This window comes from Oryza glaberrima, chromosome 3 (genome assembly GCF_000147395.1).
Source record: "Oryza glaberrima chromosome 3, OglaRS2, whole genome shotgun sequence".
Taxonomy (NCBI): domain Eukaryota; kingdom Viridiplantae; phylum Streptophyta; class Magnoliopsida; order Poales; family Poaceae; genus Oryza; species Oryza glaberrima.
Window position 1 is genome coordinate 21,293,700 of NC_068328.1, and position 19,567 is coordinate 21,313,266.

The window sequence follows — 19,567 nt, forward strand, 5'->3', positions numbered from 1 at the left end:
ACCAGCCCGGGAAAAAGAACGGGGACAATCCCCGGAGAATCGTAGAAGGATCTGGACCGTATGATCCGTATCTGCAGAAATTTCAAAATATGGCATCCAATCCGCCTTGCTTTGAGAATTTATCAGTCTATCCGTGTTGTTTTCAGACTATGACATTAGGAATTTAGGATAAAAATTTTTTTCGTTCTGCGCCACTTTGTCCGCCAGCATCGGTTGCGTCGTCCTAGTCCACCAACCGCGCTCGCGTAAGCCACAAGTCATTGTTCGTCTGTTCACCGCTCGTATCAGTCGAGTCGGCCTCTGTCCGCTGGCGTCATCGTTGTCGACATCCATCATCTGCATCGCCATCCATCCGTGGCACCGTCATCGTCTGTTTGCCACCATCACTGTGTCGCTATAGTCCTCTGCAACGCCAGTTGTGCCAGGACACCATTGTCCTCTTCCCGCGGGGCCTACCTCGAACCAAAACCTACGTGCACTTTGCCGTCGTTTGCCTATGATGGATTTTGGCATCGATCCGGACCTGGATTGGTTGTTTCATCAACTGATGACGTCATCTTACATGCTTAGTTTGCTTGGATTGCTTCTCTTCCTTATCTCGCCCCTTTATATTTCCCTCTTTAACTTTTTCCTTGCTAATCGAATTTGGACAACGCCGGCGGCACCGACAGATGAACGACGGCAACACCGGGCGGATTAACGAGGATGGGGCAACCTATGCTGGTAGATGGATTGGCACATAATGAAGAAAATTCGCAGCCTAGTGTTGTATTCTAAAAGAAAAGTAAATTGGGTGGCAAATTCTAAAAGAAGTGTGTATTGGTGATGAATTCTAAAACTTTGTTTGTTGGATTTAAGCTCAGTTCTAGTGAGCAGTACTCCCCTTTCTCCGAAATATAGATATTTCTAGATAATTTTGGAGGGATTACGGAGTGAAGGCGAAAAAATCATAGCACCCTTCAGAGTTGTTCGGAGAATCAACATGCTGCAGCGCTGCACCTACAACTACAGCCAGGGGCGGATCTATAGTACTAGGACCGGTGTCAGGCGACACCGACAACTTTCGGCAAAACCTATAGCAAAACTGCTTATTCATATGTTATAACACTGTGATCTAAATATAATTAGTATACTATGACACCAATAGACACATTATGACACCAATGAATCGATTTTCTGGATCCACTACTAACTACAGCAGCTACAGGAGGATGGGCTGTTCCCTGCTGCAACAAAATAGTTGGGCTTTGCAACACCAGCCCAAACCGCTACATCATGGGATACTAAACAACCCCTTCATTGATGCACGTAAGACTTATAGTCTACAGAAAATAGGGTGGTTGATGGGTTAAAAGAGAGCTATAAATAGTCATATATGGGGTAAATTTGAATCCTAAAAATTAGTTATATATTAAGATGGAGAGAGTAGCAGTTACCTTTAATTTCCACTTGCATGTAAAATGAGGTAAGCCATTAGCTTATGATTAATTGAATATTGATTACTACAAACTTAAAAATTGTGTTTATTTGAATTTTTTTTAAAAAAACTATTATATAGAAAAGATTTATTTGAAAATGTGCTTAAAAAAGAGAAAGTTACAACCGCTAAACAAGAAAACAAACAACACGTTAGGGTTTTTAGTTAATTTGTAGTGATTTAGAATTTTATATTTTCACAAACAAAATAATTCATTCAAATTAATATTATGAATGTAAACACAAATCTAGATATAGATTTATAAATCTAAGAATATCCAACTTCAATAATATTGGCTAGAGCTGTTTCAAATAGGGACAATGTGGGTAGAATTTTGTTCGTCAATTCGTTCCATTAAAAAAATAAAAAAAAATTCTTTGTTAATTTCCTCTAGGTTTGCTAAATGATTCCTTACCGTTGTCTATTTAATTAGTGTTTTTTACTGGCTCTGTTATTTTAGCATTTTAATCTCTATTTTATTTCCTGAATGTATTTATATCCGAATCTAATGTGCAAACATACTCGAACACATTCAAATCGGGCTCGGCTTTAATTTTTAGTGTAAAACGATTTACGTATGAAAACTTGGTATATATTAACTTTTCCTAAAAAGACGATTCTAGACCACGCTTGCACAAACAGCCCATTTCAATTTGGTTCTAACATTTACATGAAAATTTAAACAAATGTGGGTTAAAAAATACGGTTTGCTGAGATGAAAAACACGCCTAGCTAGGCTGGTACATGGGTTGATTTGAGTTTCAAAATTATTATGGCACGTGACGCATGGGTTGATTTTGAGTCCAAGTCCATTTCTATACATAGTTACAAGCCTACAACGTGTTCACAGGCCTATTCAGAAGTCTTCCTAGATAACAGTACGTGAGCTGGATTGCGTATTTGTAGACAGTTGACGAGCATGTATTAGACGTACCTTTTTTTTTTCTTGAATACCCAAAAGATCCGTTTATCATTATATTAAAATAAGAGAGGGTATAACCCCGAGTACAAAACAAGATACACTCTTATTAAATTATAACAACCATATGTGCCACAAGCTCGACAATGAACACAACTAAAAAAACGGCCACAACCACAAACCCGACTATAAAACTAACCACCCGGCTCTCGAGCAAGCTAAAAGAATAGCTCCAAGGCCCAGCCAAACAACACAGCCATTCTTTTGCCTTGGAAACAAAGACCACCTGCTAAGTTAGCAGCAACCCCCTAAATGACACATTAATTTCACCAAAATGGCTACAAATTGAGCCCGTATTGCACTGGGTCATTAGTTGCCTCATTGGTCTTGTTTCATAACTCCTCCCTTTTTCACCATCAGGCCATTAGAATGACTATAGACGTACCACATTTACACATTTTCTCCTCTTTTAGTATGACAGGCATTTTCCTTGACAATAGGTGCTATTCTCAAACATCGTAAAGATATGGCTCCTAGTTAGGGTGGACAATGGATGAAATTAAATATTATTTGAGGGCACAAATAAATAAATTAAATATTAAAAAGTTGAAAAATGTCCCATAATAAACTTCGATGAAAAAAGTTTTTGTGAAAACTGTAAAGCTAGGAATTTGGGAAGTGTGGCGGTATGCCAACCATCAGTTAGCTCACAAGAACGGGGCCTCTGTTGCCGGATTTGGATTTTACCATAGCTACTAGTCCTGCTTAGAATGATTCTAAACTTGAATTTAATATTTGAAATTCAAATTTGTATTTAAACTCACATACTTCTTCCCCGTTAACTAGGAGTACTGATTTTTGGAAACTGAATATTGTACCAGTATAAGCAGTAGCGCATTATTACAGTTTTTGGCAGGATTTCTTATATATTTATTTAACAAAGTTCGATAAAAAAATTAAATGAAAGCACACCTCTGACAAATTTGCCAAGAATGGTACAGTTTGAAATGACATTGATCTTAACAACCCCGTATTTCTTACTAGGTGATTCTCCATATTTTGCTGTGGAAATTACTAAGTAATTTTTAGAGTGAAGTGCATGGATAGTCACTAAACTTGAGCAGGTATGTCACTTAGGTCCCTATTTTTGAGTCCCTCAACTTGTCTTAGGTGCCATATAGGTCCAAACGAGCTCTAACCCACTTCGTAAGATGACATGGCATGCCATGGTGACACTTACGTGTCAGTGCAATCCACATGTCAGTCACATAGAAAAAATAAAATTTAAAAAGAGAGGAGAGAGTGAGAGAGAGAGAGAGAGAGGAGAAAATAATGTTTTTAATTTTGAAAAATAAATGAAAAAGGAGAGGAGAAAAAATATGTTCTTAATTTTTTTCTATATGTGACTGATATATGGTTTCTACTGACACGTAGGCACCACCATGGCATGCCACGTTACCACCATGGCATGCCACGTCAGTACACGGAGCGGGTTGGAGCCCGTTTGGACCTATATGACACATCAGATAAGTTAAGGGACACAAAAATGTATTTTGAGGGTTCTAGGACCTAGGTGACACACCCACAGAAGTTTATGGACCTCCAATGCACTTTACTCAATAATCGAGCTAAGAGTGAAACGGATATTAGTTTGCCAAACTGAAAGTGCATCTAGGACCCCTCATTTGTTTTGGTGTTAATGACAACACAATTAGAGGATAACTAATGCTTTTTGTTGAGATGTATGCAAGGATGAAAAAGGAGTGGAACTTAAGCATAGAAAGCTTTGTGGCAATTTTTGTGATAATCACCTCTCTAAACCTTGTGTATCATGTGTTCTTGAGTATTGGGATGCCGTACTATTAAGAGGGATACCACATGCATATAATTGGTAGAACACTAGTGCTCAAAATCCTTTCTTTGAAGTGTTCCTGTTTTATCCCTGTCAGACTATCCGATCTTGATCAGACTATCCGATGCTCAGACTATCCGAAATTTCACAGAACTTTGCCCTCTGTCTTTGGTCTTAGTGTTAGTCATAAAATATCGGACTATCCGATATAAGGTCGGACTATCTGAAATTTCTCAGAACTTCACTCTCTGTTTTGAATTGCTTTTTATTCCTCTTGAGTGAATTTCAAATCAGACTATCCGATGTGATCGGAGTATCCGATGACCCAGAGACTCCGAAACTCAATGGAACTTGAGTCTCTGTGAGAGGATGAAATTCATGATTCAAAAATAACGGAATATCCGATATGACATCGGACTATCCGATCGATCGGATTGTCCGAAATTCTCCAGAATTTTCGTTCTCTGTCTTTGGCTTGCTTGGGGGTCAAAAACATTGGACTATCCGATGTCACCTCGGACTTTCCATGAAAAGATTCCCTTCCCAACGGCCACATTTTGGGGATCTATAAATACCCCCCACCTAACCCTTTTCTAGGGTTACCCAACTCATTCATTCACATTCACTTTGGGGTTGAGCTTGGTGCTAATGTGCTTTGGATCTTTGAGCTCTTTCTCCCTCACTCAAATCCCTCCTCGTTCTTTGTGTGGTGGATCTTGGTGGTTGTGGATTTGGTGTTTGAGGGCCTAGTGTGTGTTTCACTCGGTCTTGAGCACTAGGGTTTGACCAAGAGTTGTGTGGTGTTTGTTATTCTTGGAGGTTGAGGACTCCTAGACGGCTAGGTGTCACTCCCGAGCCACCGATCTACGTGTGGTTGGCTGGGAGAAGTTTGTGAAGGCCGGATCTCGCCTCCGCAAGGAAAGAGATACCCCTTAGTGGAAGAAGGAGTGCTTAGTAAAACCTCTTGAGGAAAGGGTTAGTAAAGACCTGGCTCTTAGTGAGCTCCTCAACGGAGAGTAATATCCCCTCAAGGATTTGAACTCCGGGAACAACTCCGTGAACTTCATTGTTGGTGATATCTCTTCATCTTCTCTTTAGCTTTGCTTAATTGTGCTGCTATAGATCTAGTCGCTGTTTGCGCTATACTCTTGTTTGTGTGCTAGATCTGCTTGTTGTGACTCTTTAGTGGATCAGACAGTCTGATCCAACATCAGACTATCTGATATTTTCGGATAGTCTGACTGTGGATCAGACTTTCCGACCCTAACTCAGTTTTAGCTTCCGTATAAAGTTTTAAATTAGCCTATTCACCCCCTCTCTAGGCCTAATTGACCCTTTCACAAACTATGTTCAAAGAGAAATAAATTTAAGACCGATAGGAGATTACAGATGAAATATGATATCTCGCGCTTTGATTATATGGATAAATATATGTTAAGTATTATAAAAATCATTCATATTTATGTTGAAAATATTGTGAAAATGATATGAAAGGTGATTATTTGATATGCTTAAATATTGATTTGTAGAATTCGATGAATTGTAGATGATGTTGCATGCATGAGCTTTGTTTATAATTATTGCTAGTAGATGATGAAGTAGAATTATTGCTTGTGGATGATGAGGTAGCATGTTTACATCTTAAATTTTAGACCTATTAGGTTACAACTATATAGAAAGTATAGATTTGCTCGTGCAAAAGAAAAATCTAGGAATATATCACGCTTAGTTATCTGGATGTATATTATTCCAATTTTTAAATTTATGCTAGTGTGCGGATGACGGTTCACCCATATAGGAGTATATTCTTTTCGAAACTTTTCCTATATATATTTTTTACAATGTACTGTACACTTGCATAATACAGCTCGTATTACAATATCCGTATGTGGCAACAGTTTTGAGTTACTGATAAAGAAGCAGACAGAACAAGGATATGCATATATATAAACAAATTACATAACATTTATTGCAAAATAAACGGAGAAAAACAAAACTAGTAACCTCAGCTATGTTCCTCTACAATTTAACCTCGGAATTATATATACATCCTTGCTGGTGCCAATTGGCGCCAACAAGTCTGGTAAAATGTCCTACGAACTACTCCTTTCTGCCGGTTCTTATGTTTCCTCCTTCCTAAGAAATTATTTCAGCCCTATCTTCCTCAAGTCCACGAACTAGCAAGCTGTTCAATGATCCAATGGAGAGATAACTCATATATCTATTTATCCAGTTTTAGATTATCGCAGAGATGGCCAAGTTCAGGCCTGGCCTCCATCCATGATGCAAATGTTGGCTCACGCAAAGATGAACAGTAGAGGTAGGATCGGAAGGTGATCAGGAAGAAGTACCGCCTGCAGTTAAACAGTTGAAATCATAATATTAATAATTTGGAAACATATTGGGAAGAGATTGACCATCTGGAACTGGAAACATATACTCCTAGGACACAGCCTATAGGATACTGTAAACATGTAGGACCGACCGTCTAGGATACTGCTACACCCAAACACAATGCTATACATATAGCTTGTATTTATTCAGCTCAGAAAAACCCAACATATTTCTTCAAAGAAAATGTCTCTTAGATTTTTTGTTACATTCCACAGGACAAGTGCTTTCCCCTTAATTTTGTGCAGTGTCATTCTTTTTGATCAAGCAACTGTTTAGCATTTAACTAAACCGAGCAACCTCCTGAAGTGACTATATCTTGGGTGCCCAAAAACTAACACTATTTTGATCTAAATATGAATACTTGTGCAATTTGTTTTCTAGTTTTTAAATTTTAGAAACTATGCTATATTTGTAGACATCCACTGCACGCATGCAGAGTGCTTAGTGTTGAAGAAATACATTTAAAGAAAGTGGTGGTTTTTGATCAGCCAAGTCGAGATTCCTTTTTCAATCCCTGAATATGAGTTCTCTAATGCATTCAAACTGCATATGAATAAAGTATCGTGATCAATTTTTTATGCGTGATTGTTCATATAACTGTTATGCTATCTACATACGAACTATGAAAATTGCAGTAAATACAGTAAGTACTTTGCATGATGCATAGAAGATTCTCATGAAATGGAGTGTGCACTCCGAATAAATTGCCGAAGCAGGACAAACTCTATCCATTAACAAATTTGCATAGTCAATTACTCAATACAAATGTAAATGCAAGGGGCGTGCACATTTAAACTACTGTGGCTTTTCTAAGCATGAAGAGAAAGCAGTGTAATCGAGAAAATCCTATATGAAAATTACCTCAAAGCTTTAGTGCCCATATCCATTAGATATGACCATGTCTCATCATCATCAAGTGAACAATCTTGCAGTGCCTTTCTGTAATGCATAATGTCCTCCCGCAAATGCCCAGCACCAACACACCTTCATGAGAGATTGGTTTTCAGAATATGCATAGCAATAATCACACGAGTAACATCTATGACTAAACTAATATAAGTTCCCCGTTAGTTCATAACTATGATTCATTGATTAATTTACATAAATGCCTGAATGAAGTAAAAGCCTGCACAATACCTGTCAATAACAGTGTCAACCTCTTCTTTGCATTTTGGGCCATGTACCAGTACCCTTGTAAGGTTTAATATGTCACGGTAGTCACCTTGCTTGAGAGCTATATCAGCTGATGTTTTGATAGACACACTTTTTGTAAGAGAAGTTGATATGAAGTGTGTTTCTGCTGTTTGTTCCATGATGAACTTTTCATCTGCTCCCAGTCCCAGGCATGTAATGGCCATTGCATAAGCAACACCACCATATCCTGTGTGTGAAATAAAGAGGTAGTACCTAGCATTCCTGTAGAGAAGCAAATTATTCTTATAGCCTGCAACTGAGTAACACAATTTGTCAAGCTATATCAAGTTGTGGATTAGGGCACATACTCATCAACCGACGATTGTATTGCATCTACATCAGAGGCTAATGCTTCTCTTTCCCTGGTGAGAGGTATTCTTTTGTAGTCGATACAGTACCCCTGATTTCTCAGTACACTATATACTTCAGCCGGTGTCATCACATCCTCCGTACCTATATGTTCCCAAAAACCTACAACACTACTTTGGCCAGTTGACGAGTTAAATTCTTCTTGGTGCAGAAGTAGCCGACCACCTTGTTGTTTAACTTCAGAGAGTATATCCTCCTTTAGTCTTGCCTCTATGTTTTCAACCTGCATAGAAGATCATTTAAGGTTTGCCATGAAAATAATATTTACATTATTGGAGGAAACTCACCATTGGCCCACTTATGCCAACATGCTTAAGAGTATCAACAGGCTGATCTAGTTCTCTCAAAACAAAAGGTGTTCCCTTGATGTAAACAACCACTTCCTCCCTAAGATCCGTGACAACCACCTTTTGAGGAATGCTTCTCCCAGTATCTTTAGAGCCCAAATATGACAGAACTTCTTTTGCTCCATCAACAGTTGGTGTCGCCATGCTATACACAGGGTATCCATCAACCTGAAAGGAACATTAAAAAATATAATAAGGTACGTGACTAAGTAATCCTTTATTATAAAATCAGTTTTCTAAAAGTGAAACTTCCATTTAGTACATGCACTACCTCTGTTGCCAGAAGAAATGCAACTACTAATTTTCTTTACAACTAGTATAAGTAGCACACAGAAGTGAGAAATAGTATAGGTTTTCACACCCACTGCACGTAAATGAAATGAATGTTTAATCCAGAATTTCATGATGTGGCTCTGACATCAAACATCTTGAAATGCAAACATTACCAATCTTTTGGCTAACATCATCGCTCTTTATTGAGATGATGTAATAGCCATCTGTTCACAAGTATTTCTTTGAAACTGGATAATAAAAACAAATCTCAGTGGGATTAGGTTGGAATTGGTAGCATTTATTTGATTAGAAGTGATTTTCTTACTTCATCACAAGAACCATTGAAATGAGCCATGACAGTTATAGCAGTTCAACTGTGGTGTTGCATGATGTTAACTAGGATCAGCCTCACATTCTAGTGGGAGCATTGCATAGGCACTAGCTTGATGCAAGTTCATTTAGCAAACAGTAGCCAATAGGGATGGACATAGAAGAATGCAAGCAAATCGCATGATCCTGGCCTGACCCATGCTGTGGCTTTGGAATTGGATGGTGCAAAGGCAAGGTGGTGCAGGAGGGACAGATTACGACGAGCATGATGCTGTAAAAACCACCAGGGCAAAATTCTTTATCCCGTTCCTTTTCGCAAACAAAAGTTTGCACTTTGGCTCTAGACTCTAGAGTCATCTAGAAATGGAATTGTACAACTCATACATCACCCATGATTGGGATGGTAAGCTGACCTTTACAGCTGGGAGGATTCGGTGAAAAGTAATGGAACAAGAACGATATTGTCCATAAATTAACACTTAAACACTGGAAGCATGAAGAGCGAAAATTCCCAGAATTTGGACTTTGAAGTGCAGGTGCTACCAAACTAATCTTTTGTCTACATCACTAAGACATGAAAGCTCTACTAAAGTCATGTGTCATATAAGATATAACATGAGTAAATTACGCTGGCGATATCTGAATTTGTGAGGTGGGGGTAAGTACACAAACTTGTAAAGTGTTCATTTTGGTGTAAGAAGTGTAGTGCATGCAAACCAACTAACCAAGGCCAAAACGGCATACCGTAGCTAATCTTGATGAAATGGATGATGATTAGGGCGCCATGTCATGGCCCACGTGCACATGTAAGGACCGTGTGTTACATGTTATATCAAATAACTCCTTGTTTTTGGCTTTTTTGTCCTTCATCTATTCCTATCCATACATTCTTCAATTATTTCTATACAATGTACTATTTTATTGTACAACCATCATGCATTATCATACGGTTGATTGAACATGTATGTTCCTATGACTCTTCCTCATTTATACATCTGCATGGCATCCTAATCACTGTCCAACTCCACAAAATTAACCATGGTGTGCAGCTTGGCTTTATTCGCATGGACTACATAAGTTCATGTACTAGAATGGGCATTTTGCAAGTCTGTAAACTAAATTGCAAATCAAATGGTCGAATGATAGAAGATCATAAAGAAGGCCAAACAAACAAATAAACTATTGCAATAGCATGCTTCCACCAAAGCTGATGCTCCATCAAAACATACTAAAAATATCTTTGCCACTGTTAGTGTTAAGCAGGAGGCACAACATCAAAGCTCCAAAATTTGGAAATCCTGTTTGTTACTGAGGCAGAAATATTGATGACTCAATTATGTTTTTGCAGAAATAACTGCACCATGGAGTGTAGACAGAAATATTTGTTCGCTACTACCAATTACCTATGATGGGTCAGAAAGTTCGAATGGCAGAGTTTAATTGGCAGAATTGATCAATAAAATGAATAACTAGATTAAAAAATGCATATGCATTGAATAGGCAACTATTAAATGCAAATTTTTGTTACAAATAAAAATACCTTGAAAACTTGTGGTGCACCACAGAAGTTAATAGTGCTTGACCTTTTCTGTCCAGGAAAGAAGTACATTTTGAGTATTGATCCCTTTCCCAAAACAGAACCATTACGAGCTTTGACAATGGCTTCCATCATTACGTCACCTTGTGAAGGCTGAAAAGATGCTTTGGATTCATCCTACAAATAGTAAATTATAACTAATGGTGCCATTTCCTCAAAGGTGCAAAAATGATATTTTTGGTTAGAAGAGATGAGGATATTTACATTAACAGTGAAAAAGCGCCCAGGTCGTAACCGTATGCTCCATTTCATGCTTTGGATCTCTGGCCTCTGGTGTATCCATGCTTTAAATGACATCTTTGCCTCTCCTTGCCCGCAGAAACCATCAAATGCTTCACTCCAAAGATATGCTGAGAATGCAACTAATTTCAAGTACCTCTCCAAATATTCAGCACCACGATTTAATGCAACCCTCTTAACTCTTTGCTCCACATGCTGTTGGTTAATTACTTTTGTGTACTGCAAAACAGCCTGGCGAATATTCTGTAAAGCTGAGCATTTGTCAATAACATTATCCAAAGTTTGTCTACACTCGATTCCGTTGTCAAATAATCTTGTAATCTTCCGCAAAACAAGTATGTCATCAATTCCAAATCTAGGATGTTGTTCTGTCACAGTATGAGGTCTTGGTGAACTTGAATTAAGGTGACCATTGTGATCCGTTGTTTCTTCTCCACTTGAGTAACCCAATTCATTTGGATCTTCATGGTTATATTCACAAGCTGGCAATCTAATAGGTCTGCCATGATCAATTCGCAATCTCAGCAGACAAGCAATCACAGTACCTGTAGTTGTTCTTCCCCTGCCCATCTACAGAAATCAGTAAGTTAAACTCAACCTTTGTAGCCTTTCATATAATTCAAGAGTTGCCTAACATAGAATTCCGGACTAATAAAACAAATGAAGTGCAGTACCTGGCAATTAAAAACAAATGAAGTATCCTTGTGAGCAGCTGCCACATTTAAGGTTATTGTGTCAAAATCTGAACTTTTGGGGGCTTTGCCATCAGTGATTGGCACTCGAGCATACTTGATTGGAAGACCTTCAGACTCCAGAAGTTTGTACACCTCCAATGGAGTCAGGACAGCTTCATTATTTACGTTTTCCCATGCATCAAATATCTCACCATTGTCAGTTTCATGAATAACCATTATGGCCCCACTATAGCGTTCCGCTTCCCGTAAAATATCCTCCTTCAAACGAGCTTCCATTCGTTCCACCCTATCACGATCAATTCCCTGGTGTTGGTGCATTGTGTATCATTTAGACCAACAGAACAGTTTTGGGAATAAGCTCAACAGAGCACATGCTTCAAGTATTAGTTTATTAAGCACAACGAAACACAATAGTAGACAAGTATACAAATTCCAAAAACTGAACAAAGAACTAAAGTTTTCATAAAACCAGAATTAGAACAAGTCCTTTGGACAGTTACTTCAGATTAAAAGTTAAGTAGTTAAAAGAAACAAATATAGTTAGCTTAGCTATGGATATTAATATTCAAAATAACTTATGAGAGTTTTCCCATTGGTGCACTCTGATACATCAGGAAGGAAAAAAATTACAAGTCTATGTTAGATCAGGTGCAAAATTAACCTAGGGTTAGAGCAAATAATCTTGAGCATCCACTATGTTACAAATCTGTCAAAGCAACCAGACATGATGCATACCGTGTACTCCAGCATATTCTTGTATGGTCTTTCCACTTCACGTAGTACAAATGGCTTCCCATTTATATAAATAACTGGTTCTTCTCTCATATTATGCCACAGAATTGGTCGCCCTCCCTTGCTTGTACTAATACGCTGAATAACAGCTCGAATGCCATCAACAGTAGGGTTTGCAACACCATAAACCGGAAATTCAGGAATTTCCCTAAAATTAGGTGCACCCTCCACTCTTTCGGGTAAATGAAGGTTGTGACAACCTGGGCAGTGGTCACTTTTTAACACAGTTTGGCGTCCAAGAACTTCTCCATTTCTCATGGCAGCAACAATATCCATCTCATGAGGGCGTCCATCAGCATATTCAACAATTTTTGCAAGAGAGGGTTTCGAACTTGAATAACCAAGAGCGCCCATTGGATCTCTCCTCAACAGCCTGAAATTATCAAAATGTAAAAATATGAGTTTACTGGTTATGCCAAAAGACAAAAAGTTACTGATGCTCTTACTAAAATGGATAATTTTATACGGTGTCCTTGAATATGCATCATCATACACACTTTCCAGTGTTTTAAAAGCATGCAGAGTGTATGGTGGAAATAGAGTAATATAACCGTTCTGCTCTTTACCCTTTGACATTGTATGATTATAACATGAAATTTGCATCAGGACTCCACATGCAATGCATGGCTCATATGGAATCATGAAATGCCTTTGTACTCATGTGCTGCTACACGCTATAGTGGCTAAAGCAGGTTTCCGTGAAGCAACAACCATATGAAACAAAGCTATAGAAGCCAGTACATGTAGCCACACCACCTTGTCCTCTATGAAAACAATGACCTTTTAAACTTTAAGTAAGATTTCAGTTTACAGTTAAATAGGTGCATATGCACTATGTGCATAAAATCCATTTCCTAATATCTATATGGTATATTCATGCCTAGAAGATCCTTGCGATGAATGGTAAAATGCAAAATGCCTAAGTTAGTTGGAGAAGGGATCTGTTTTATCCTTCATTTCCTCCCTTATTTTTGAAGGACAGATATGGGAACACATCAAAGAACGAAGATGAGAGCACTTCTCTAGTGTCATGTATACAAAAAACCATTTTAATATTAGGGTTCGCACAGTAAATTGACTGATTACATTTAATTAAAACAAACGCGGTAATTCTTCAAATACACACAGTAAATACGCTGTAATATTGAGCTATAAATCCATAGCACTTATTGATCTCCAATATAAATTTCACAAATTACTCCTGGATTTTGTTTTCTTTTAATGTGGTAATCCTGTGCATGCTATAGACTAACTCCTGAACCACAAACTTCACCAATGTTGTGATTTCTCATGTGGTGCAAGGAATGGGTTGTCAAATTAAGGTTGAGGCCTTGTGACAGCTCTTGCTGTTATGAAGAGCTCAATAAATACAAGTGTGAGAAGCAAAGATAAACATGGTCTCTGGTTACTGTAGTGATTTTCATATATCAATCATATCATATCATATAACTTGGATGAGATACGGCAGAAGTTATGATGATGACTCAGAAAGAGAGCATAGTACACTCATCAAGACAACTGTTAAAATCGAAAGTGTGCAAAGTATGACCTTTTTATCCATGCTTAAATTATCTCTTCATAAAGTTGAATTTGTAATGAATTAACCAATTTTCAAAAAGTTAGTCATGTCAATATTCATATTTTCAATGCCATATAGACTCGATAATAAAACTACCATTGTTGTTTAAGTAAAATTGTTTGTTCCAACTTGCATGTTGATCAAGAGCTAAAAGATTAGCTCATCTTTTACTATTTACTTCCAGTTCTCCAAGCCATAAAGAGGTGAGTTCAAATTAATTTGGATAAAACCATGATGGTAATGCTTATCGAAGATTACAAAAACACACACAATACTTTGAGAAAGATATTAGAGAAGGGAAAAGGAATAGGCAATGAGCCTAGCTCCATGAAATAGCCAACGACTACTTTTTCAATCCATGGTTTTGACACCAGGATGACCTGATTCAAGAAATGTCAGTGACTAATATTTCTTGGACACAAAGGCTGCCTAGTATTAATGCCTGTGTACCCTAGTAATTAGTCCAAACAAAATATTGAAGAAGCATTGAGATCTTATCTAAAACAAGATATAAAATGAAAGTCCAGAATGTGTTACAAGGAAAGTAAGTACATATTGGTACACTGAATATAAGAATTCCACCTTACTTGTGAATAGTATAGTGATATAAAACAAAATGGACATGTTAATTTTTAAGAGCTCATCTCATGTATAAAAAACAGAACCATGTTTAGCCTGCATACACTCTTACAAGCTGTACATGGTACTATTTTTATAGTAAGGTGCCACGGCTCACCTTCGAAGAATGCTGTACAGTTCAGGCCTTGCTCTCATCCAATCAGAAAAACTAACTTCTTCTGAAAAGTTTGATTGTTGAGCAGAGCACACTGAATGAACATAGACAGCAAAGCATATGAGGAAGTAATAACGTTCCAAGTACTCAACAAAGAAGGAAAGTGATGCCTCCCGTTTCATCTCATCAGGTTGTCGAAGAATACTATTGCGGTATGTAGCAATAGCCTCTCTTAAGTTCTGCCATAGTCACAACAAGTCATAACAACAAATATATTAATATAGCTGTATTAAGTTAGTATCATGAAGAGCATAAAATGGTATACCTGCATCGTGTCACATTTATCAATAACTTTGTCAACTTGCCTTTTTCCTTCAACACCACCCTGAACAGATGCAATCACAAAATGACCACACTAAGTGTCTAATGTAAAAGGGATATGAATTAACAGATCCAGGATATTACCTCCAGAACTCGTACCAAGCTCCTAATGACAGAATATTCTCCTCTGAGGATAGCTTCTTCTGAGCTAGGCATATAGTCATCTACATCATTTCCAGAATGGAAGACTTTCCCGATTGAACTTGTCCTAGGGATACCTGCAGCCAATAGCACCCGGCACAACTCAATATAAGAAAATTCAAACACGAACCTACAGGCACAAAATGTAAGAATATAATGCAAAAGATATCTATGATGTGCATTTAGTAGAGTTGTACTCAGTAAATACAAAATCACCACATGATGGTTCAAAATAGGCAACAGTCTGAATGGAGAATTCTGTTTATCAATCAATTGTACATATAGGTAGAAGAAGCAACAATATCACCAATCAAATTACAGTCTGTACTTACCTGATGATCCTATTCGGTTCAGATAAATCAATGTTGCTATAACCATACCAGTGGTTGTCCTTCCCCTCCCCATTTGACAATTAAATATGATTTCAGTTTCTATATCAACTTGAGAGATTCGGCGTACCTGTTAGAAACAGTGGAGTTCAATGTTATGCAACTATCATATGAACCAAATTTCAGTATACCATATTAATCACAAGGAGTCTATAGATGATTGAACCCTGGTAAATGTGGATCCTATCAACTGTGCAAATTAGTTTAAACCTTTTCCAACTAAACATAAAAGCTCGCACATAGGGAAACAACAGTAACATGCAGAACTAACAGTTCAAAAAAAGCATACAGAACTAACCAGATTGTCAAAATCTCCTTCTTTTGGGGCCTTTTCATCAGTAATAGGAACACGCTCATAATCTACAAGGTATCCTTGATGCTGCAACTCCTCATATACCTATACAAAGGAAACAAATTCTCAAAGGGACTAAAAATAATAAAACAATATAACCAAACCTTGAATCTATTCTTACCTCAAGAGGGGTCTTGACTGTATCAGTTACCACTGACTCCCACTGGTCCACCATCTGACCATTTGGCAGCTCATCAGTGACGAGGATCTTATTACCATATCTGCTCCATCAAATATTCAGGTAAAACAAACAAACAAACCTCTTAAGAGTAAATACGGGTAGAAAACAATATTGGCAGCCGACGTACCGTGAAGCTTCCTGAAGAATATCTTCTTTCAGGCGAAACTCCATCTGTTCCACTCTTTCCCGGTTAATTCCCTACAGTAGTAGTACATATACCAAAAAAAAAAGTTAAAATGGAAAAATAAAATGATAATAAAACAATAGTAACTTCATGTGGAATCAAAGTTGTTTTGAAGGGATAGGCCTTCTCAATATGGTTCATGTTTCTATAGCCTTGAAAACATATCTAGAATTACCCAAATCAAAATGAGATTTAACAGGAAAAGCATTCCAAGTCTGCAATAGCACTAATGCATCATCATTCCTTTAAGAAACAGAGCTATATATTTTCCTGGGTCTCAGGACATCTGTATCATAACTTCTGCTGTGGATGTTTAGCAAGACAAAATATTTTTGGTTTAACACCTTCGTGGACTTCTCATACAAAAACAAGAAACATAGAGACATACTGCATACACACTCTAGGCATGACTAGAAAAATTCAAGACAAACATCAAAGAATACCGTATATTCAAGGTTTGAGAAGGGCCTTTCAACATCTCGCAGAACAAAAGGGCGACCATTGATGTAGATAACCTGTACAACATTGGTGGAAATTACAACTTACTAAGTTCCTTTTTTGTCAAACATAAAATAAAAAAGATATAAGGTACTACTCTATCCTATTATAGGGAGAAGTAGTATTTGTTGTAACAAGGAAAGGGTGTAACCTGTTCAAAGGACACTTACTGCAAGCTAAGCAAACTGGTCCAGAACTCACTTGAAATTTGAAATTTACATACTGTTAAGGCATGCATGTCAAGTTATGTAATTTCCATAAGTACATATTACTTAGAAACCTTTTCATATATTTTTTTAAGAAAAATACACACCCTCTTCTCTATGTTTTTTTATTTATTTATGCCTACCTACTGAGAATTGGAAACGGATGTTCTAGACAGTTCAAAATCCATTGTTCATTCCAAGCTTCCAACCTTTTGTAGTTTTGAAGTGGTGAGCATAATTTAATGTTCTTATGCTAGAGATGCTTAATTTTCTATCAGTGACCAGTGTTCTTACCGGCTCCTCGCGAAGACTATGCCATAGAACCTGGGTTTGTTTTCCTTTCTTTTGTGCTCCAATGTGATTTAACACATTTACAATTCCCTTCATTGTCGGCATTGCAACACCATGAACTCGTAAAGAACCCGCCTGAAAAACAGTTGGCAACAGTGAGTAAATGACAGAAAATTATAGATGATTGAGAACCCAGGCTGTTGCTGAATCTTTACTGGATAAAAAGGACACAAGAAAATTACAAATTGGAGAACACATTTTGTAGGACTATTCATTCAAGAGTTTATAATAAACACGTCAGATGGATTGTTTAGTTCATACAAAGTTCCATGCGGCCTTCACATTGTTTTTCTTTAAATGTTATATCTTCTATCATCGAAGACTATGATGCCTTAGCAGAAACAGCCCAGATAGATATGCATTGGAAGTGTTAATGCTCATGTTCATCAGTGCGATCAACAAAAATCATCAAGAAATCCAAATGCAATTTGCATAGCATTAAGTGTTAACATTCTTGTACTAATTTATTTTGAGATTTACATTTACTATTCTGAAAACAAGTAAAGGCACTTCCGGAAAGAACACCAAAATTATCATAGGATGCGCACATAAGAATCGGTCATGCTGCACAAGGTTACCGATAAAGCAGACAATCAGCGCACAAAACATGTAAGAGACATAAACAGGCAAGGCAGGTTTCTTCCGTGGTAGTGAAGATTGGAGCCAAAAATTGCTGCAGATTCCCGTCGCGAACGCATGGAATGGGGGGGCCAGGGAAACCAAGGAATTCGCGGCGCGCGGCGGACTGATCCGGAAACCATCCAGATTATTACTAGATTAGGAACGAGGAGCAACGCACCTGGCGATAATTGGGCGCGCCGTCGATTTGCGGCGAGAGGCGCTTGTTCTGGCAGCCGGGGAAGTGGTCGCTCTTGAGGATGGTCTTCTTCCCGAGCACCGAGCCTCCCCTCGTGCTGATGACCTGCTCCGGCGCCACCTGCTCCTCCACCGCCTCCATCCGCCACTCCTCTCAATTCCACGCGCACCCCTCTCCGTCAGCCCCTGCGCCGCGGCGCATGCAACCAGCACAACAAGAGAAGCGTAGGCGGCGGCGGCGGAGGAGGAGGCGGAAGGCGATAACGCGGCGAGATGGGAGGATGCGGGGAGCGGGCGGCCAATAGGCGAGGCGAGGCGAGGCGAGACGAGGCGAGGAGATGAAACGCGGAGGCGAAAGGGGACGGTTGGGGTAGCGAGGCCTTGCCTTATAGGAGTACTACGAGTTGGCCGCAGGCCGCAGCTGCAGCAGAGGCATGTGGCGATGGGGATGGATAGATAGGCTAGGCAGCAGTGCAGTGCAGTACAGGCTCTCTCTGTCCCTATCTCTATCTTCTTCTTCTCTCTCCCTGGATGCTTGCCATGTGTTGCAGTACAAGTTTAGTACTGCTACTGCTGATGCTGCTACTCCAGTTTCCGGATTTGCGATTTTTGCTCTTCTTCCTCCTCCTGGCCACACGAGATACGCGTGCCTGATTAAGAACGGCTACTAATCATCAAGTTGTGTGTTAGTAGTTTGTTAGTTTATTACTACTACTACTAATTAACTCCCTGTGTGTTCATTGATTAGTAGTGATTATAACAAGGTAGGACGACTAGTTGGGTGTATGTGAAACCGAAAGCCGTTTTCGACGAGATTGCAAAAGGGATCTCGAGTTCGAGATCGCGTACTAAAAAGCAGCGGTCGGTGGCAGAAAGTCCTTTCTCCATCCTCGTTTATCGATAGCCACCACCGCCGTGGGCATATTCCCGGGCCTTTTCGGGTTGGCTGCCGCGCTCCCGCGTGATCTGCTCGCGGGCGACAGAGGGGAAAACGGCATATCCGGGCGGTGCCGCGGCCGTGCGCGCGGCATATCCGCCCACCGTGGCCGTGGCGTGCGGGGCCAGGTCAGGTCAGGTCACGGCGCGCGCGCGTGCGTGCGCGCGCGGCGTGATCTGGGCCCGGCCCCCGCGGATGGGGGAACTGATCCGGTCGTGGCGCCCCCGCGCGCGGCTGGTGCTAATTCCGGGGGGCGCGTCACGACACGGCGCCGCGTCAGCGTGCGGGCGTGCGTGCTTGGCTTGCTTGGTTGGTTGTTCGGTTTCGCTTGCTCACGTTT

General features: G+C 39.2%; 1 protein-coding gene across 1 annotated transcript; it reads right to left on the reverse strand.

The window, feature by feature from the left end:
• Nucleotides 1-6,146: 6,146 nt before the first annotated feature.
• Nucleotides 6,147-18,737, reverse strand: LOC127766563 (uncharacterized). The gene is made up of 19 exons (XM_052291643.1): nt 18,274-18,737; nt 17,418-17,549; nt 16,863-16,934; nt 16,363-16,433; nt 16,176-16,275; nt 16,001-16,099; nt 15,646-15,772; nt 15,257-15,390; nt 15,117-15,176; nt 14,795-15,030; nt 12,423-12,852; nt 11,667-11,990; nt 10,957-11,562; nt 10,696-10,869; nt 8,493-8,720; nt 8,145-8,428; nt 7,780-8,058; nt 7,504-7,626; nt 6,147-6,602 (listed from the first exon to the last, which is right to left on the reverse strand). Exons 1-19 carry the CDS (start codon nt 18,430-18,432, stop codon nt 6,470-6,472), a joined length of 3,771 nt encoding a protein of 1,256 aa, XP_052147603.1. The 5' UTR covers nt 18,433-18,737; the 3' UTR covers nt 6,147-6,469.
• Between the last annotated feature and the right edge of the window lie 830 nt (nt 18,738-19,567).